Source organism: Tamandua tetradactyla, chromosome 3 (genome assembly GCF_023851605.1).
Source record: "Tamandua tetradactyla isolate mTamTet1 chromosome 3, mTamTet1.pri, whole genome shotgun sequence".
Taxonomy (NCBI): Eukaryota; Metazoa; Chordata; class Mammalia; order Pilosa; family Myrmecophagidae; genus Tamandua; species Tamandua tetradactyla.
This window is the reverse complement of record NC_135329.1, coordinates 209,076,694-209,098,604: the sequence shown is the minus strand read 5'-3', so window position 1 is coordinate 209,098,604 and position 21,911 is coordinate 209,076,694. Positions and strand designations below refer to the sequence as shown.

The 21,911-nt window shown below is 44.4% G+C and overlaps 1 protein-coding gene across 1 annotated transcript in view; it reads left to right on the top strand.

The window, feature by feature from the left end:
• Nucleotides 1–21,911, top strand: part of NGEF (neuronal guanine nucleotide exchange factor) — a 124,441-nt gene that overhangs the window by 21,108 nt on the left and 81,422 nt on the right. The window contains exons 2-3 of the mRNA XM_077155446.1: nucleotides 13,451–13,772; nucleotides 15,520–15,634. Coding sequence (XP_077011561.1) covers nucleotides 13,526–13,772; nucleotides 15,520–15,634 — 362 coding nt within the window. The 5' untranslated portion in view covers nucleotides 13,451–13,525. The remainder of the gene's footprint in view (nucleotides 1–13,450; nucleotides 13,773–15,519; nucleotides 15,635–21,911) is intronic.

Genomic DNA, 21,911 nt, shown 5'->3' with positions numbered 1-21,911 from the left:
ACTTTTAAATTAGTTATCTTTTATTACTGAGTTGTAAGAGTTCTCTCTATATATTTTTAAACATTTTTTTATTGTGAAATATCACAAATATACAAAAAAGCATTAAATTTCCAAGTACACTGTAACAGTTATAGAACAGATTCTAAAGTTTGGTATGGGTTAAAATTTCACAACTTTAGATTTTTCCTTCTAGCTGCTCCAAGACACTGGTGACTAAACGAAATGTCAATTTAATAATTCAGCAGTCATATCGTTTTGTTTAATTCTATCTTCTCTGTTATAACTCCTCCTTCTCTTTAATCCTTTCCCAGTCTTCAGGGGCATTTGGGCTATGTCCATTCTAACTTTTTCATGTTGGAAGGGGTTGTCGATAATATAGGCTAGGGGGATGAAACTAGCTGATGTTCTGGAGAGGCTGGCCCCTCTGGGTTTCAAGATTTATCTGGCCTAGGAACCCATCTGGAGATTGTAGGTATCTGGAAAGTAATCATAGTGCATGGAATTTTTTAGAATCTCAGATAAAGCCCTAGTGTTCTTTAGGGTTGACAGGAATGGTTTTGGTTGGGGTTTGTCAAACCCTGGTAATTAGCAGTATCTAGATGAAGCTTGTGTAAGAGTAACCTCCAGAATAACGTCTAGACTCTATTTGAACTCTCTCAGCCACTGATACCTTCTTCTGTTACATTTCTCTTCCCCTATTTCATCAGGAAAGCATTGTTGATTCCATGGTGCCAGGGCCAGGCTCATTCCTGGGAGTCATGTCCCACATTACCAGGGAGATTTTCACCCCTGGATGTCATGTCCCTCATAGTGGGGAGGGTAATGATTTCACTCACAGAGTTCAGCTTAGCGAGAGAGAGCCCACATTTGAACAAAAAAAGAGGTCCTCCAGAAGTAACTCTTAGGCAAAACTATAGGTAGGACACTTCTCTGCTACATAAATAAGCTTCACAAGAGCAAGCCTGAAGATCAAGGGCTTGGCCTATTGACTTGGGGGTCCTTAATGTCTGAGACAGCATCAGGGGTTTCCCCGATGGTAAAGCGTAATAGTTCCGTATTTGTTCTCCCTCCCTCAAGGGACTTCCCCCCAACTTTTTATTTATCTGTTCAACATGCTCTGGGATGTATCCGGGCATCACAGTCAGCTGTATGGAATTACAATCCCTCATTCCCATTCTGGGCTCCCTGTGTTTGGGTTGTTTAAATGAGCTATCCAGGCAGGCTGAGTTAAATTATGTGCTACAGAAAGTTTAGGTTTGGGACAAAATGAACTACTCTTCCTTTGGCCTCATACAATAGGCAAAGTTCTGAAATACACACAGTGTCTTCCTTACCCCTGTATTCTGATTTCCTTAGTCCTGACCCATCAGCTTCGTTCTTATCTATAGTTGAAGCTTGATCTCTTTTTCAGTCTCTTTAACAGTTGTTGTGCATGGTAATACTGACTTTCAGAGCTTCAGAACTCCTACTCTGTTCTTAGGTGTCACACAGGTACCCAAAGTTCCAGGGAAATACCAGGTTAGACATAAATAGCGCAGCCTCTCAAGATCTAGAAATAACAATTACAGCTCGGGATTAAATGTGACTGCAATAAGAGCTTACAATCTAGGCCCCAATTTTCTTCTAATTTTTTTTCTAAAAGAGACCGTATAGTATTTGTTCTTTTGTTTCTGGCTTAATTTGCATCACATAATGCCCCCCAGGTTCATTCCCTCGTTGCATGCCTCATGACCTTGTTCCTTTCTGTAGCCGCTCAATATTTGATCGTATGTATACACCACAGTTCACCATTCAGTTTCTCAGTCACTGCATCCTTTAGCCACCTCCATCCATTGGGTGTCATGGATAATGTCCAAAGTCAACAGTCCATGTCTCACGTTATCCTCACTTAGTTGTACAATCATCACACTTTCAATTTTAGACAATTTTCATTGCTAGCAAGAGAAAAATAACCGATAAACACCAAATAGAAAATCCAAACCTCCCCTTAACTCTTGTCCTTCTCCCCCAATTACTTACCCCTACTATTGCAGTGGTACTCTTGGTGTCTTCCTGTTAAACATAGACCACAGCAGGCAATTGTGGTTTTTCTCCTATACCTTCTATTATTTACTCTTTGCACAAAATTCATACCTTTATACAAGTAGTTCATGCAAGTACTTATTTATATTTGTACTGTTAATCACTGAGATATATGGCTCTATACAACCACTTCCAATCACGTTCAATTTGGCAATATTATTTATAAACCCATTAATGAACTGCCTTCAGTCCTTTATATATTTTTTTATGCAAGTCCCTTATCAGATTGATGTTTCTCTTGTTCCATGGTCTGTCTTTTCACTCTCTTGTTGGTATTGTTTGAAACACAAAAGGTTTTCATTCTGATGGTGTCCATTATATCTATTTTTTTTTGCTGCTTATAATTTGGGTGTCATATCTAACAAACCATTGCCTAATGGTGTTTGTCTATTATTTTTTTCCTGAGTTTTATAGTTATTTACTCTTAGATTTAGGTGTTTGATCCATTTTGAGTTAGTTTTGTTTATGTACTGTAAATTAGGGATCCAGGTTCAATTTTTTGCATTAGGATATCCAGTAGTGCCAGCACCAAATGTTGAAAAAACTCTTCTTTCCCCCATAGAATCAACTTGGCACTCTTGACCATAGATGTATGTGTTTCTTTCTGGACTCTCTGTTCTACTCCACTAATCTATATGTGGGTCTTTCTGCCATTACACACAATCGACTACTGCATCTTTGTAGTAGATTTTGGAATTGGAAAGTCCAACTTTATTCTTCTTTTTCAAGATTGTTTTGGCTTTTGGGACCCCTTGAATTTCCATGTAAAATATAGAATCAGCTTGTCAGTTTCTGCAAAGAAGCCAGCTGGGATTTTGATGGGGATTGTGTTGGATCTGCAGACAAATTTGGGAAGTATTGATGTGTTAACAATGTTAAGTCTTCCCACCCATGAATGTGGGATGTCTTTCAGTCTTCTTCAATTTCTTTCCGCGGTGTTTTGTAGTTTCCAGATTGCATACTTTTGTTATCAAATTTATTTCTAAGTATTGTATTCTTTTTGAAGCTATTGTAAATAGAATTCTTTTCTTAATTTCATTTCTAGTTTGTTTATTGCTACTAAATAGAATGCAGTTGACTTTTATGTTGATCATTGTATCCTGCAACCTTGCCAAACCCATTTATTAGTTCTAATTTTTTAGTGGATTCCTTAGGCTTTTCTATGCACAGGATCATGCCATCTGCAATTAGAGACAGTTTTACTGCTTTCCTTGCGATCAGAATTCCTTTTATTTCTTTTTCTTGCCTTGGCTAGAACCTCCAGTATAATGTTGGATAGAATTGACAAGGGCAGATATTCTTGTCTTGTTCCAAATCTTAAGCTGAGAGTATTCAGTCTTTCATCCTTAAGTATAATGTTAGCTGTGGGTTTTTCATAGATGTCCTTTATCAAATTGAGAGATTTCCCTTCTATTATTATTATTTTTTTTTTACATGGACAGGCACCGGGAAACGAACCCGGGTCCTCTGGCATGGCAGGCAAGCATTCTTGCCTGCTGAGCCACCGTGGCCCGCCCGCTTCTATTCTTAATGAGTTGAATGTTTCTGTCATGAAGGAGTGTTGAATTTTGCCAAATGCTTTTTCTGTGTCTATTGAGATGACAAATAAATGTTTTTGTCCTTTATTCCATTGATACGGAGTATTGTATTTATTGATTGGATGTTAAACCAATATTGCATTCTTGAGATAAATCCTACTTGGTCATGGTGTATAACCCTTTTTATACATTGCTAGACTTGGTTTGCTAATATTTTGTTAAGGATTTTTTTCTATATTAAGACTAGATATTGATCTGTGGTTTTCATATGTCTTTGTCTGGTTTTGTAACTCCTCCAATTTCATGTTTTCAGTGTGTCTTGTATTAAATAACATTTTTATAGATAAAAGTTCATTTCTAGGTTGGCCAGTCTGGTTCGCTGATTGACTAACTTTCACTGATACCTCACTGCCTTTAAAACTGTAACATTTTATAGCATTTAGGAATAAGCTCTCTTTATTATCCATATTTTTCGAAAAGTATGGGCTAATTTTGCCTGTCTGTCTTCCAGATGAACTTCATAACCATTTGGGCAAACATTTCTGGTCAGTTTATTTAATTGGGATGGCATTAAGCCTGCTTATTAACTTGGTGAGAAATGACATATTTTTAATACACTTTTCCCATCCAAGAAAATCACATTCTTCTTTAGACATAACACATGTCCTTTTCATCTCTCAAGATTTTCCTTTATATAGGTCATATGTACTTATTAATAAAGTTACCTTGGGTTTTCTGGTTCTGTTTCTCTGTGATGGGAATCTCTCTATAGCTTATGTTGTTATTGGCCCTGGCCTGAACTCTTTTTAATTCCAATAATTTCAAGAACTTCTTTTGGGTCTTCTAGGCATACAAATCATATCACCTGCAACATACGCTTCTTTCAGCTTTCTTTCTGAAATCTTATTTGTTTTATATCTTATTAAATTTGCCAAAACCTTAAAAAACATATTAATGATGAAAAGGACTCTTGCTCTCAAGGAAACATCTCATTTTTCACCATGCCAGGCTTGTGACATATGCTCTACTCTTAATCATGAAGAGCTTTCCTTCCAGTCTTATTTTTAAAGGTTTTTACTGGGGATTGGTATTTAATTTTGTCTCTAGCTTACTGATGTGCTATATCATATTAAGACTTCCTGGCCATTATGAAATTGTCTCATTTCTATTTAAATCACTATAGCACATTTTATTAAGGGAACTAAAACATTTAATTTGATGGTTTGTTCTTATTCCATGTCTGGTTTGTTGAGCAGTCTCGATTTTGGAGGTATAAACATAAAACTGCTTTATTTTCCCCCAGCACCCCACAGTTCTCTGCCCAAACTGTCTTCCATGCTGCATAGTAGGTCCCTCAGAAGCTTCTTGACCAGATTCCTTAATTTCCCTCTCATCTTTGGTTCTTAGAGTGATTTCATTTCTCTATTTAGGACATCGTCCTATTCATTTTCTCTCAAAAAATCCATCCATTTAGCTTTTGAATTTGTTAGTACATTTGCATAGTTTTTAAAAATACAAAATTATATTAAAAGATACGTAGTTTAAAATCTCCTTCCTCTCCACCTCTCTTCCTTATCTTCCCAGGCTCCTACCTCCGATAAGAAAATATATAGCCATTGATACTAATTTCTTGTAGCTTCAGAAATTTTAGGCACCTCCAAATAAATTTGTATCTATTTCTTTCTTTTGCCTTATGGACGCAAACTATACATACTTTCCCACCTCTTGTTATTTCCCTTAAGATCTATTAGAGCCATTCTTTTTTTAAATTTTTTTATTGATAATCTTCACACACATACGTTTCCATACATGGTGTACAATCAGTGGCTCGCAATATCATCACGTAGTTGCGTACTTATCACCATAGATCATTTTAGAACATTTTCATCACTCCAGAAAAAGTAAATAAAAAGAAAAAAGAGAAAACTCATACATACCATACCCCTTACCCCTCTCTTTCATTGACCACTAATATTTTCAGCTAACCAATTTATTTTACCCTTTGTCCCCTATTATTTATTTATTTTTATCCACATATATATATTTTTTACTCATTTGCCCATCTTTTGAGTACACACAGCTTCCTCTTTTTCTTTTTTCACTTTTAGAACTGCATCATATTCTATTTAGGAGAACGCTTCGGCTTTTGTAATGACCGGTTTCTGATTGGGAGGCGCTCTGGTCACCTGCGGGCATTGGCTGCGTAGCTGCTGCTCCGCACAGGTGCGAGTGGCGGGGACCTCACCCCAGCAGGTGGCATTGCTGGGCCACAGCGCGTGGCTTTTAATTCCGGGGACGTTACCAGGTTGCCCCCACGGGGTTGAATGAGTGTAAAACCCGCCAGCAACGCCGGGAGTTGCCTGTTACCGCTCAGCCTCACCTACAGTTCTTACCAACTTCTGAATTTTTCCAACGTAGCTGGTGAAAAGAGACATTTCTGTGGGGTTTGGATTTTCTTTTCTCTCATGAGAAATGAGGTTGAAGTTTTCTCCCTGGTGTTTGAGTCATTTGTATTTCTTTTCCTGTGAACTCACCGTTCATTGCCTCTGCCCATTTCAACCATATTCACAATGTCCAAACTTTGATCCTCTGCTCTTCAAAGTTCCTCTCTCCTCTCTCTAGCACCTGTGGCCCCCGCTGACTGCGGTCCGGGAGATGACGTGTCCTGGAGACATCCCTGCCCTACTTCTTAGGAGGCTTTCATTGTCTTTTTGCATTGTGCTTCTTTCACTCAATATCTTCAAGGTTCATCCAGGTTGCAGCATGAATCAGAACTTCACTCCTTGCTGTGGCTGAATAATCCATGGTGTGTTTGCGCCGCATTCCGATGACCCATTCATCAGTTGAAGACTACTTGAGTTGCTTCCACCTTTTGGCTATTGTGAATAATCATGCTGTGAACGTTGGTGTACAAGTATCTGAGGCCCTGCTTTCAGTTCCTTCCGGTGTAGACCTAGGAGACCCTTCTCTCCGCATGAATGTGGCACCCCCCTCCCCAAAGCCAAGTCCCTCCCCTCTTTCCATCTTCTTTATTTTTTTTGGGGGGGTGCACTATGGCCTTCTAACTTTTTCATGTTGGAAGGGTCTGTTCTGATGAAACTAGCTGAAGTTCTGGAGGGGCTGGGCCCTCTAGATTTCAGAACTTATCTGGACCAGGGATCCATCAGGAGGTTGTAGGTTTCTGGAAAATTACTCTACTGCATGGAACCTTTGTGAAATCTTATCTATTGCCCTAGGTGTTCTTTAGGATTGGCTTCTTTTATCAGTGGGGTAGAGACACAGGTCAGGAGCAAGCCCCTCAGTAAGCCCTAAGGGCTGCTGGTTGACTTTAAGCTGCAGCAGAAACTTGCATCTAGAACATGGCCATGTTCGGCCTTAGCAGCAGGAAAAACCCTGCTCCCCATCCCATGAGGGTACACATCCCTTGTTTAATGCTTCTTGTTTTGTATATTTCCCCAGCATTCTTCTCTGGGGTTCATGAACCGTGTGCACAGTCTTTCAAGCACTTTAAAGCACAAGTCAGTCATCAGTTATGCTTCTTAACCTTATTTATCAACATCTTTAGTGGAAGATCCGGCTGATTCCCCCAGTTAGATTAAATTCTTAAATGTAATTGCTGTGCAGATGGGGAGACTCCTGTTGTATGGTTGCACTGGTGCTTTAGTGAGAAGTTGGGAGATGCAGTTCTGCAGCCTCATCTCATCTAAGAGTTTGCACTAGTCAACAACAAAGTATAAATTCCCAAACTCCCCACACCTGCTGGAAAGAGGAGGCGGGAACACTTGGACCAAACATCAAGTGATGGGAGAAGGTTCTAGTCCTGGCTTTTTAAGCTCCGTGGCACTAGGCAAGTCCCTGCCCCTCGTCCCAATGAGGAATGTCCCAGGAGATTGGTGGGAAGTCCTTAGCCACTTCCAGATCCTCCCAGTCCATTCTCCCCAGTTTTCATGTCCAAACTCCTTGTCGTGTCCTTCTCCTTCGTGCAACCCCTTAAACTGAGAACTAGTCTGTGCAGAAAGGGTGACTCCCTCCGAAGAATTTACTTTTAAATCTGGGCTCAGAGTCTTTTAGTTCCTTGAAGAGCTGCTTTTTAAATTCCATGATCTGCACCTTTTCTGCAAATCTAAAATAAGAGGTTTTTTTTTTTTTGAAGTTCCTTAAGCTGACATTTCTCTGCCCTCTCTCCAGCCTCTTCAAGTTTCTTCTTCACTCCCAGTGCTTTAGAATGACTTTCTCCAGCCTCATCCATGCTGACTTCAATCATCCATGCACTGCACTCTGCAATTTACACACCACTCATGTCCCCTTCTCCCTTATGCTCGTCACTAACCACTTTAGCCAATGGGAATCTCCAGTTTGTTCTTGTAACCTTTGCTTTGCTGCTTCACACAAGCGCTTCCTTCATGTAAGGTTTTATACACACACACACACACACACACAATCGCCCGCACTCTTGGACATTCGAATGCCTTCTTGTAAAAAATCAATCTGCTCCACGTCTAGATATCATTGTCTAATCCCCAGGTTTAAAATTAATTTCAGTCATTTCCATTGCATCCCCGGGAAAGGGGAGGCAGTCATCCTCAATATGTCACAGCCTATTTTGTCTTGCACATGAATTTTGTCACTGTTTTTAATCCACTTCCCAATTTTTGGGTGAATATGACATCCGCAGGGATGTATAGCTGCCTGTAGCATGGCATGGTGGAAGGAGGGCAGTGCCAGGGCCGGGGCATTGACTGAAAGCCCAGTGGGAGCTCAGCAGCAGGCGACCTTGAGAACATGTTCTCGCCTTTTCCTCTCTAGGTGAGATGTGGTTTGGGTTGAAATCACCACTGCTAAAGCGGTACTCAATGAGTTGTTGCTGTAATTAGTATTTAACCTCCCTGGTCACTTGCTCATTGGTTTAACTTTATCCAGGACCCTGCCACCGTGGACCGTTCTCAAGTCCAGCTTCTAGACAGATGTGCTCTCTCTCTCTCTCTTTCTCTCCTCTTAGCTGAACTACCTCCTCCAAATGCTGCTTCCTTCCCCAGCGCATCAGTTCAACAGCCTTAAAGGAAAAGCTGGGCCCGCCTTGCCCCTTCTCCCTCCTCTGCTGAGAACAAGCCGACAGACCCAGTTTGGAAAGCTTTTCCTCGAGACACTCACTGCCCGGACTGACTGACGCCGTGAGGCCTTTGCTTGCTCATCTCAGCAGAGAGCCCTTTCCTGAGCACCCCTAAACAACACCTCAACCCTGCCCTCCCAACCCCCTGCCCTGCCTCGGTTATTTCTAGATGGGCTCCTTTCCCATGCCCACCCCCAGCTCTTTAGGCACCGAATATCACCCTCTGTACTCGGGCATGGTCTGGGGTTTCCCTTCTCAGAGCTCCATACCCTCCCCGCCCCAGCTCCTGAGGGGAGGGGGCCCCTTGGGGTGCGGCATAGTGGGGTCTTTACCCAGGCACCCCAGCAGGGCAACCAGGCTGCTCCAAAGGCCCCCTCTCTTGCCCCTCTCTCCTCCCCACTGCCTACTCCCATAGTAACTTTCCATAGTAACTTTTCCCAGGATCTTTCTCTCCCTCTCTCTGGGTATTTCCCTCCCTTCTTCTCCTCTGCTCACCCCAGTGTTCCCAGCAGAAGTCTGCGTTCTCCTTACTCTCTGCAACCGTTGTGTGTTGGTTGTGATTCCCATGTCCACGTGTCCTCAGAGCCCAGACAGAATGCCTTCCAAGCTGAAAAAAAAAAGCCTTGATTGTTGACAACCCATGAGAAGCATATGCCTTTCACCTGGGCAGAGCCCGAGGTCGCCAGTCAGAGGAGCAGGGGTGCAGGTGGCAGGTGCAGGGGCAGGGGGCCAGGCCCAGCCGGTGCCACCTCACACACAGGGGGCCCTGCTTGGGGGCCTCTCGCCTCGACGTGCCCCGTCTTCCTGGGGCGACGCGCCCGCCTCTGTGACCGGCATATCCCAGCCCTTCCTGGACTCCCCTTCATTCTCCTACTTCCAGGCCACAGCCCACCTCACCTGGGGGTGGGGGGGTCTTTCCCCCACCCCCACCCCTGAAGCTGCCCGTGACCGCACCTGGCTGAGCCTTTAGCCAAGTCACCAGTGTCCGAGGCTTCATTCCTGAATAGAATGATGTGGTCTGCAGCCTTGTCCTGTTGAGCCACCCCCACCCCCACTCCTGACACCCCCTCCGCGGCCCGCACCAGCCCTTCTCAGTTTTCTTCTCGTCTGGGGCAAATGCTCCCCAGCCCTGGCCAAAGTGGAGGGCAGCTCCAGGCTGGACGTGCCCAGCTCAAGGGCGGTTGGGGACCATCGCATCCTGGGGGGAGCTTGTTGGGAAAGCAATCCTGGGTCCCCGGGATTTTGCATTTCAAAAAGTTCCCACTGAGTTTTGCACATTCAAGCCTGAGTGGAGGAGACATATGCCTGTGCCCGCCATGCCTTCCTCCCCTCGGAGCAGCGGGCTATGGTGCCACTGCTGGGCCTGCCGCTGGCTCCCCACCTCCCCACCACACGTCCCCTCCATGGCCCAACTCCCCCAGTCCCGCCCCCACCCCCCACACTGATCACGCAGGGCAGCCTGGCCCTCAGCCCAGTGCAGGGGAGCTGACCGGCCACTCCCGGCTCACACACTGAAGCCTCGGAGCTAACTCTGGAGCAGGCCCCGGAACCCACCCCTGCCCCTGGGTCACCCAGGACGCCCTCTGGCAAGAACTTACAACAACATCTTTCAGCCACATCACCAGGTCTCAGGTCCTCCCCAAACATGAGTCATTCATGGGCTGTGTGGCCTGGGGCAAGTGGCCAAGGCTCTCTGAGCTGCGTCTGGAAGCGGGAGTGGGCATGAGGCCTCGCTCAGGCAGCCTTGTCCCCGTCAGCTGCTGCTGTGAACCACTCCGGTGCACGGGCCTCTGGGGCCTGCCTGGCACTGCCCTAGGCACCAGGGCACAGCGGTGAACAAAGCACCAAGTCCTGGCAGGATGCAGGCGGATGAGAAACAGCAGCGGGGGAACCCACAAGGTGCTCAGTGAATGTGGTTGAGTGAAGGAACGAATGGAGGGTCTGCAGGTGCCAACCCTAAGTCCCTCTCCCTCTCCATCCCTCCCTGGGTGCTTCCAGGTGGGAGTTCTGGAGCCACATGGGCTTAAAGCCAGAGAGGAATTTAAGGGGTGCATTCAAAGATTTGGGGGTGGGGTCTGTTGGGCTTCCCAGCAATTTAATGAATATAAAAAGATTAAAGCAATGATTAAAATATTTCAGACTTCGAACACTTTTGCCTGAAATAACCAATAATTGAGGCAGCATTTGGAGTTGTTTTCAGATAGCTTCACGAGTCTGTGTGTGTGTGTGTGTGTGTGAGTGTGCATGTGACAGTGTAGCACATTACAACCTGCGTAAGTCACCAGGTCCTGGTGTTTCCGCGCACACAGCAACCTTGTAGCTTTTTTCTCACCCGGATCCGCCAGCCTGGCCTAAACTCTCACCTGCCGTACCCGGGACCCTGCCCTCAGGGTGGTCTCTGTGCCCTTTGACCTTGGCACTTCCGGACCACCCTGCCCAGAGCATGGCTGGAGCTGCCTCCTCACTCGCAGTCTTCACAGATGCCCAAAAAGCTCCTGTCCCGAAATTCAGAGGCGCCCGCAGACCTGTCCCGACACACGCTGAGTCCTCCACTGCCCCCCGCCCCCCAGGACCCCTGCCCAGCTGCTGTCCCCAGATCCAACTCTAAGCTCAGATAAGAGTCTGGACTGCAGTGGGAGGTAGAGAAGGCCAAGGAAAAGAAGAGAAAAGGGAAAGTTCATCAAACCCTAGAATCTCAATACCCTCTCCAGCCCCTGCCTGGACACCTCAGTGAAATTCCCAAACCTCTGCCCTGGTCTTACTCCACTGGCTCCCTGCCCCGGCCTGCAGAGCACAGAGGTGAGGGGACGGCCATCCGCTGCCAGCTGGATCCTCTCTGTCCATCCTGCAGGGGCAGGGGAGCGCGCTCTTACCTCTCCAGGGTTGAAACTTCCTCACTCTCACTCCTTCTATTGCATGGCCCAAGAACAACTGAGCGTTTGTTGTCGCCACTCCCCCCAGTGACTCGGGTTAAACTCACTGTGAATGAAAACCGCCCCGTCCTGCTGTAGAACAGTGGCTTCCTTGCCACACGGAGGAGCCAAAGCCTTGACTGGCCACCTGGGCGTGGCCTGCACCACGCCCTCGCCAGGTGGAGAGTAGCCTCACTTTGCAAGGTGAAGCAATGTCAAGCTGGATGGGGCCACGCCAACCCCACGGTGCACAGGCCAGCTTTTATGGATCAGGAAACAGAAACGAGAAGCAGAAAGGGCATGCATGGCACACAGCCCACCATGGCAGAGAAGAGGCTACCCAGACCCCACAAGCCCCAGCAGTGCTCCTGCACCCTGCCAAACTGCCCCCACTCATGCCCTTTCCTTAGCACTCGTCTACTCTAAAAATGCCTGGTTACTTATGGGCAGGGCTGTTACTAGAATGTCATCAGACCTGCTGGCAGGTAGGAAAGGAGGCACCATTCCATCAGTGTCATAGGTAGCTGGCTATAGGGCCACAGTGGCCTTCGGTCCCCAAGTTCCCTACTTGGGAGTCCTAATTCTGCCTTTGGATGAACAAGGACCTTCTCAGCAGGGAGTGGGGAAGCCTGTGCACCTCGGAAAGTTCTGAGATTGCTCCAACCAGCTGCCCTGAGATTAATGCATTGTGGCTGGTCTGGGAGTAGAACTCACCCATAGGGAACTCTGAAAGAAGGGGTTGAGGGTAGCCAGGGTATCTGGCTGTAAGAAGTGTAGTGGGAATAGGGATGTCTCCAAGTCCTGCCTTCAATTCTCCCCATTTTACAGAGGGCACACTGAAAAGAGGTGGTCGTTGAGCTTTCTTGAGTCTCTGACCCCTGTGAGAACATGACAAGAAGACCTGTAACCCACAAAATGTATACACACAGACGCACAATCACGCAGCTCTGAAATCTCCACAGTGTCCATGGGACTTAAAGTTTCAAGCTCAGATGGGTGAGGAGCCACAGAGAATTCCCAGTGTGGCAGCTCTGTCTGGCATGCCGTCCTACCAGATGATTATTCTCCCAAAGCTTCTGCACTCAGCCCATCACCCTGAGAACTCCCATCCTGGAGAAAGTTCCATGTTGAGAAGAAGGTGGGATTTGTCTGGACAGTCCTGTTTTACTCCTATTGCACCCACCTTTCACAGGAAAGTGTCCTGTTTCATATGATATGTTATAGGTCACTCTAGAGAGACATAACCATTCCATTACCCCAGCCCAGTAGGATAGCTTTAGGGTGAGGGTGGGAAGTCTTACTGCTCTCATACAACCTTGTCCTATTAGAGAGACCACAAATCCAGAAGCCAAACTTGGCCTCATGGGGTTCCAATTTTCCCATCTCTAAATTTGCCATCGTGGGACCTTTCACTCAGTGCTGTCCCCTTTCTCCCCTCCCCATGCCTCTTTCCCTGAGTGTCTATGCATCTGTCTCCTTTTCATCAATTTCCTGGTGCTACCCTCTCTACTTTTGCAATTTTTCTCTTGAATTATTCAGAAAATGTTTGCTTGAAAGTTACTTACGTAAGTCACTTTAAGCATTTCCCCCAAAATTGCATCTTATGAATACAATGAGCAAAGTTCAATTATAAAATGACACATGAATGCTTCCCAGTTGCAGGGGCTAAACTATGATTTTCATCGACAAAGGAGTGGTTGCCAGAAGGTGAAGCTTATTCCAAATTTCATCGAATCAGAATGGTGCCACTCTGAGTGGAATATTAGCCAGGTAACTCTAACTGAAAATTGTTCTGGTCTGTTCTACAGCACGCAGATCCGGAGATGCCTGGGAAGGTTGTTGGCCTACAATCATTCTGTTGAGAAACAACTGGACTCATTACCATGGAGACCAGGGAAGCTGAAGATTTGGAAAAGCCCTGCGGGAAATCAGCGAGTGGTTCCAAGAAAATTGGCGACAGGCCGACCAAGATGAGGCCTGAGTTTCTTTCGAAAGAAGAGACAAGTCAGGAGACCCATGCGCCCTCTTGCTACACCCCGATTCGGAGAAACTCTGCTTTCAACCGCACCGTGAGACGCAAAAGCAAAAAGACCGGGAGCTCCCCTGAGGGCAGCACCTGCCACCCGACAGGTCAGCACCAGGAACAGCTGCCACGCTGCTCCTTGGGAGCCCTGATTAGATGAAAGAAGATAGAATTATCAAGAACACGTTCAGTAAGGTGGAAATCTATGAAGCCATTATTTAAACTAAAATCCCTCCCCCCAAAGGTGATGTAGATACTTTAGGAGAATGTTGACCCAACTTACACAATAACTGGCTTCTACTTAAAAGAGAATGTGTTCTAGGGCTCAACAAAACATACATGCCTTCTTGTTGGCAAGCCACACTTGTAGTTTAAAGTTACCAGTAACTATATTTAAAAATTTTAAAATAAGGTGAAATCAATTTTCATAATGTACTTTATATTATTTAAATACTACCTGAGGTATTATGCTATTTTAATTAATAAGCAATATTGATTAATATATATTAATAAATAACTAGAATTATTTACATTCTTTTTTTGCACTGTTTTCCAAATCTGTTAAGTATTTTATTCTTGCAGGCCATCTCAATTTATATACTAAGACCTTCTTAATCTGTATTTAGGTTTCATCGAAGGTACAGTCTCTAGAAAAGTAGATTCATATACCCAAATTGTTCCAAATATATTCAAAAGTTTTCCAATAACTGAGACAAGTATCAGTTTTTAAATTTATATTTAATTAATTAACGTTTTAAAGAAAATGCCAAATTTAGTTCCTTAGTTGCACTAGCCACATTTCGAGTGCTCTGTAGCCACATGTGGCGAGTGGCTGTCATATTGGACGCACAGGGTTAGCGTACTGCTAGCAGGGAGAAAAGCAGATACAGCAGCTGCAGAAAAGGGGGTAAGGGGTGTTCTTTCTGGGGCAGGAGAAGAGGTGGGGATGGGACTATGCCTGAGATGAGGCTTGAGAAGGAAATGGAGCCAGTGGGCAAAAAGCCATGAATTTGTGGCCTCCCAAGCTAAGCAGAGAATGCTCACATTAGGGTGGACTAGGACAAGGGCCCCGTCCCCTCCCACTGACCCCCAAGATGCCATGAATGTCCCTGCTCCTGCTCCCTGTCCTGCCTGCATCTCCCCACCCTGCCCTCCCCACCATTCTCACCCTGCATTGGAGTAGACAAAACGGGCTGCCTGGTTAACCAGCTTCTCTGACTCACTCCCTAACACATGCTTTGGGGTCACAGTGTAAGTCAGGGAGAAGGGGTAGGTCATCCCCCCATTTTATCTGCTAAGGAAAATGATTCACAATTGGAATATTAAAGCAAAAAATTACTGTGTGCCCTTTCAAGGTCATAGTAGAGCACTAATTAGCAATCTCACCTATGAGAAGGTAGCTTGGTTTAATCTGTTATTCACTATTGATTAGGACTCAGGCACTATAAAGCTAGATGTTAAAAGACTGATAAGTTTCAAATTATTTTTGTCCAGTACAAATGAAAATGTCAGTGATTATGGTTTTATTGTCTTCTGGGACATTAACCAGACTTGTATTTAAGTTTGCAAACTTCTTTCCAGAATTCCCCTCACTACATGTGTGTGCGTGTCTATATGTATGTAGTTTCTTGTATTGTAATTATAACTCCCATAGAGAACACCTTCCCAGGTCATGGCTTACAGCACAGGGAGTGCCCAGGTCTCCTTCAGGGGCACGAGAGGAGGACACCCCCTGTCATCCAGGCCCTTCCTCTTCCAGGGGGACAGCTACTGCTGTCCTAGACATAAGGGGAAATCTCTGAAAAAAAGGGAGCTGCCTATTTTCTAACTTGCTACATTTTTTAAATGTCACAGAGTCACTGGAAAATGGAAAATCTATAAATGAGCCCCTGACCTTGAACGTCTCGCAGATAGGAATACCTCCATGGAGCATATCAACACAGACGGATCCAGGAGCCCAGAAAACAAGGTAAGAGTTGGAAAACCATGGGGAAGGGGTGGTGTGACAAGACGGAACAGCGACCTATTGCTGCACAGTCTTCAGGGGCTTCCAAGTGTCTTAATTAAAATTAAAAAAATAAAACTATTGCTACTTTCCTGTCACAAAACAGGAAGTTTTTGATATCAAATTGCATACAACTGTCAAATAGAAACAAAAGGAAAAGTCACCGTAACCCCACCACCTGGAGACATATCAATGTGTTATAAATGTATGTCAAGCTTTTTCTCTATATTTTGTGCATATTTTCTCTTCGTAAAACAGGATCTAACTGTATGTCTTGTCTAGCCACCTACTTAATAGTATGTCATACACATCTCTCCAAGGTATTATTTTTTGACATAATCATTTAATGGTCACAGAATTTCTGTAGAATGACTGGTTTGTGATTTATTCACCATACTCCTACTCTTGGCATTCGAGTATTGTATTAGTTAAGATGGAGTTTCGCTACCTGTAACAGAAAACCCAAATAACATGGCTTAACAAGACGGAGCTCTATTTGGCTCTTGCGTGAAAAAGTTAGGAGGGCCATAGGAGCAGCAACTGCATGCCCTCAGAGACCCAGGCTCCTTTTAGCTTTCCATTCTACTATTCTGTCAAGATGGCTGCCAGAGCTCCAGCCATCACATCCACAGTTCAGATGGAGGGAAGAAGGAAAGCCCGGGGGAGAGAGCATTCCAGTTGGGTCTACTTTCCTTTAAGGAGGCCACCTCCACCTGTAAAGGAAGCTGGGAAATGCATGTGTCATTTTTTTAAAGCCAGGTCTGCTTTTGCCCCCAGTAAATTGGGTCCCATTAGTAAGGAAGAGGGGGAGAACAGATACAGGGGAGGGGACAGCAGTCTCTGCCCCAAGGGGGTTTCACATTTTTGCCATTTTTTAAAAGCCATACTCTGGTAAATTTCCTCGTGGCAAAATCCTCAAGCCCGGCCCTCATTATTTCCGTAAACTAAAATGGTTGCAGCTTCACAGTGTCTCCAATCCCTGGACCGTTATGGGGAGATGGCTTCCTCATGCCTACACTGGGGAGAATGTGCACCAGGTGAGCTGCCCAGGATTCCAGGACGCGAGGACGAGGCACCCTCTATTCCTGAGGTTGCTTTGCCTGTCGGGCCTTGATTTTTAAAATATAATAAGCCAGACACAAAAGGACACATATTGTGTGATCTCACTGATATGAAATAATTAGAATAAGCAAATTCAGAGAGTCAAAAACGAAAACACAGGTTACCAGGGGTTGGAGTGGGGTAGGGAATGGAAAGTTAACCCTTAACTTGGTAAAGTTTTGGCTTGGGGTAATGGACAGTGGTGATGGTGGCACAGCACCGTAAATGCAATTAATGCCATTCAATTATATATTTGAATGTGGGTGAAAGGGGGAAATTTTAGGCTGTATAGCAGGAATAAAAAAAAATTTAAAGCCATAGCACACGAACAGTGCACCCTCACGTAACCTGGGGACCACAGTCAGTATAATTATAATATTTTGTCATCAATTGTAACAAAGGCACCCCACTAAAGCGCGGTGTTAATTATAGAGAAACTGAGTTTGAGAAAGGGTATATGAGAACTCTGGATTTTCTGCAATCTCTCAATTTAGCTAATAAAAAAATTAATTAATTTTTTTTTAATTGAAAAAAGAAGAAGAAACAAAGACCTATTTTACTTACATGTAAAAGGGAACTGCTCCCTGGTGTTTCTGATTTAGCCTACACCCCAGGACCTCAGAGCGAGGCCGTGAGTGTGTGACAAGGCACACAGGACCCCCTAGGCTCAGGTAAACTGTCCCTGCCCCAGCCTCACCCCCTCATCGAGGGCACTCACAGGAGAGACGTTAAATATATTTTGCAGCCAGGATCCAACAGGGGCAGGAGTCCCAAAGGCCAGCCCAGAGGCTCTGGGTGGGAGGGACAGCAAGGAACTCAGTACAGCAGCGATTTCCCAGGCAGTACTAAATGTTTCAACATTTTAACAGTCAATGATTAAAAAGGGGGTGAAGAGGGGTGAGAAGGGTGGCTGCAGGTCTTATTTGGAGGGAGCTGTCAGGGTGCTGTAACTTCCCACACCTCTCCAGGGGGTATGTGTCCCTTATCCTAAGCCAAGTGAGGGTGGCTTCGGGGGGTCCCCTTGGAAATAGCTGAAATCTGGGAGACACAAGTTCTGGAACTGGCCTACGGTGGGAGCTGGGCGGGGGATGGGGGGGCGGGGGCTGTGCTGCGAGTAAAAAGCATTGCCAGCAGAGGCAACGCAGAGGGGTGCATTTCCTCCTGGCCAGGTGCCGCCCAGGAAGGGGACCAGCTGTGAGCCACTTTAAAAGGACTCTGCCCAAGAAAGCTTCCTGCTAGGAACCTGGTGCACTTCGGCAGAAAGTGGCTGCAGAAGCTGGGGGGTCCTAAGTGGCCAGCTTGAGAGAGCTTTGCACGTGCCAAAGAGCAAAGGAGAGGGGACAGGATGGAGCGACAAGCAGAGGTTTCCCAGTTGAGGCAAGTCTGGAGGAGCTAGGAGTGTTGAAATATCTGTGGGCTGCACTTTTTAAAATACCTAGCAAAAGAGACCATTTGCTTATAACCTAAAAAACTTCCCCATCCACCTGAGAGTTCACACAAGGACCAGGGCAAGCAGTGCAAGCCCACAGGGCAGTTCAAAGTGGACAGTTGTGAGGTTGAGTGGAACCCCTTGCTGTTTGCACCCCACCAAGTCTTCATGCCCATAAGCGGTGACCTGTGGTTACTTCGGTCCTGTGAATTAGTGAGGGCAGAGGTTTTGGAGAGTTTATGTGGGTCATTCTTGACTGTCTCAAAAGCAGAACTGGGATCCCCCATGGCAATATTCATGCCTGAACAGGATTTCTATGGCAAAGTGAGTAATAATGTACCTGCTATGGAATTTTCTAGACAAAAGCATCCTGATGGACTGTCAAGTTCTAAGAGTGTTGAGTTAGTGCTTTAAAAAGTAAAGCCCCAAATGAAAGTTTTTCCCGGGGTAAGTTTTACCATCTGACAGTCAATGGAGCCACTACATCCGTGTTTGTGTGACATGTGGCGTCTGAGATACTCTTAGCACATGCCATGCGGATGGGAAATCCATTCTCTCTCCATTCATCCTGCCCCCTCCCCCCTGTTTCACTAGCAGCACAGCGTGGAGGGGTCAGAGATGTTATGTGGTTAGGTGATTTCGTTTCTGCTCCTGCACATTTCTCTGCTTCCCCATCTTCTTAGTTTTTGTCCCTGGTATAAAGTACCAGGGTTGACGCTGAGCTTCTTTTGACCCATTTCCATAGTTACTTTCCCAGGACCTCAAACTATCTAATCAGATGGAAGTCCCTTTGACTCTAAAACTAAGAAAATAATTCTCTGCCTCCTTGCTTGATTTTTGTGTGTGTGTAAGAAAAAAAAACAACCAACCCGACAAAAACCACATGACTCACACAAAGATTGGTAACAATTAAAGAGGGAGTAGAATATTTTTCTCATGAATGGCCCCAAATGTTTTATTCCTCTGTATTTTTGTAACTGTCACTGTGGTTAGTGTTTTGATAAACACTATTTTAATAGTGTCTTCTCGAACTCTAATTTACATTGCAATGGAATGCACATATCTTGGGTTTATAGCTCGAAGGATTTTTACTCTACCCATGTAGAATCTTTCTCGGGCCCCTGTCCAGTCAATACCTAAGCCCCTCGGAGGTCAACAACTTCTGACTTTTATCACCATTAGATGAGTTTTGCCTATCTTTGAACTTTGCACAAATGGGCACACACAGTGGATTGACCTCTTTTGCTCAACATACTGGTTGTGAGCATCAAAAATGTCGCGTGTTTCAGTAGACTGTTCTCCTCTCTCACTGAGAATGATGGCCGCACTTTGCTCATCTGCTCTCTTGTTGGTGGGCATTTGGATTGTTTTCAACCATTAGGAATAAAATTGCTATGAATATTCTTATACAAGGCTTTGTGGACAGATTCACTCATTCCTCGGGGGTATCTGCCTAGAAGTGGAATGGCTGGGTCTTAGGATAGGTTATGTTTAACTTAATTGGAGTCAACCAAACAGTTTACAAAATGGTTGTATGAGTTGTATGAGTTCACACTCGCACCCACAAAGAATGGAAGCTTCACATCCTCACCAGCGCCGGGAGTTATCAGTTGGGTTCTGTGTCCATTCTCAGCCATTGTGGTTACACACCATGGTTTGAACTTGCATTTCCTGGCTACTGACGCTGTTGAGCACCTTTCCATATGCTTATTGGCTGTCCATATATATAGTTTATGAAGTGCCTGTTCAAGTCTTTTGCCTGTTTTTAAAGTTTTTAAATTTTATTTTCATTTGTAGGAGCTCATCTGTATATATTGATGACAAATCCGTGGTCAGATATATATATGTATTGCAAGTATGCCTACCAGTATGTGGCTTATCTTTCCTGTCTTTTAAGGTGCAGAAATATTTAATTTTGAGGAAGTCCAATTTTCCTTTATGATTTGTGTGTTTTTCCAGCCTAAGAAATATTTGACTACTCCTAGGTCCTGAGGATATTCTCCTATATTTTCTTCTAAAAGTTTTGTAGTTTCAGCTCACATGTGACCCACATGAGAGTCTGCTTGCTCCCGCACCATTTATTAAGAAGGCTTTCTGTGCCCCCCAAGTGGCAATAGCACTTTTTTAAAAAATCTACAGATTGCAGATATGTGAGTCTAATTCTAGATGTTCTATTCTGTTTCCATTGATCCAATTGCCTATCCTTATGCTAACACCCTACTGCCTTAAATAATGTAGCTTGTTGGTAAGTCTGGAAATCTGGTAGAGTAAGCCCTCCCACTTTGTTCTTTTTAAAGATTGTTTTGGCTATTTTAAGTGCTTTGCATTTCCATATAAATTTTAGAATCAACTTGTCAATTTCTACCAAAAAAAAAAAAAAAGAAGGTGTGCTTGGATTTTGATTGAGATTGTTTTGTCTTTAGAGACAATATGGGGAATCATGGGTGCCTGAATATTGACACTTTAAGTCATTCAGTCCATGAATATGCCATTTATTTACAGATCCTTTAAATTAATTCAGCAGTGTTTTGTAGTTGTTAATTTTGATTAAATTTGTTTTGAGGTATTTAATGCTTTTTGATGCTTTTGGAGTGTCACTGCTTCATCATTTCATTTCTTTCTTTCTTTTTTTTTTTTTTTAAATATTTTTACTGACAAATTTTCACAACCATCCAGTCCATACATGGTGTACAATCAGTGGCTCACAATATCATCACATAGTTGTGTACCAATCACCATAATTATTTTTAGGATATTTGCATCACTCCAGAAAAAAGAAATAAAAAGAAAAACAAAAAATCTCATACATCCCATACCTCTTACCCTCACTCTCATTGATCACTAGTATTTCCACCTACCCAATTTATTTTACCCTTTATCGCCCCTACTATTTATTTATTTTTGTCTATCATTTCATTTTCTAAGTGTCTATTGCTACTATATAGAAGTACAATTAATTTTTGCATGTTGACCTGGTATCCTGTGACCTTGATAAACTCACTTATTATCTCTAACAGTTTGTTTGTACATCCCTTTGGTTTTTCTATGCACACTATGCTGTCAGCTGTGAACAAAGACAGTTTTATTTTCCTTTCCAGTCTTTAAGCTTTTTCTTTGTTCTTCTTGCCTTATTGCACCGACGAGGGACGTCTCCCGTTACAACGTTCAGTAGAAGTGGTGAGAGCCGACATCCTTCCCCTAGTTCCTTGCCAAGGCTGCTTTGGTCGCAAAGATCAGAAGCCTACCAGGTATGAGTCCGGCCCTGACACCGTGGGATGAAAAAAAAAGAGCAGAAACCTATACAAACTTGCTCAAGTAAAAGAGGGATATTGTATAGATGCTGAAATCCCAAAGAATCCGAGTATAAGAAATGAAGTCCAGCTTCCTAAGAACAAGAAAGTCATCTCTCTTTTTCTCAGGGGCCACAGGACCTGTTATCTCTGCTTCTTTCTGTGGCCTGCTCTATTCTGTTTCTCTCCACAGACCAGCTCCTTCTCTCTGCTTGTCAGCTTCCATGTGACCCAAAACGATAGCCGGAGCCAGGACGACCCTTCCGCTCATCTCTCCAAAGCCAACTGTGACTATCTTTGTGCTTCTTAGAGAGAAAGAATTTCTAAGGAAAAGGAGCTGTTTGACTACCCTTGGGTCAGGTGTTCATCTTTGGGTCAGTTAACTGAAAGGGAGGCAGAGCCAAAGGGGTCATTCCCCCTT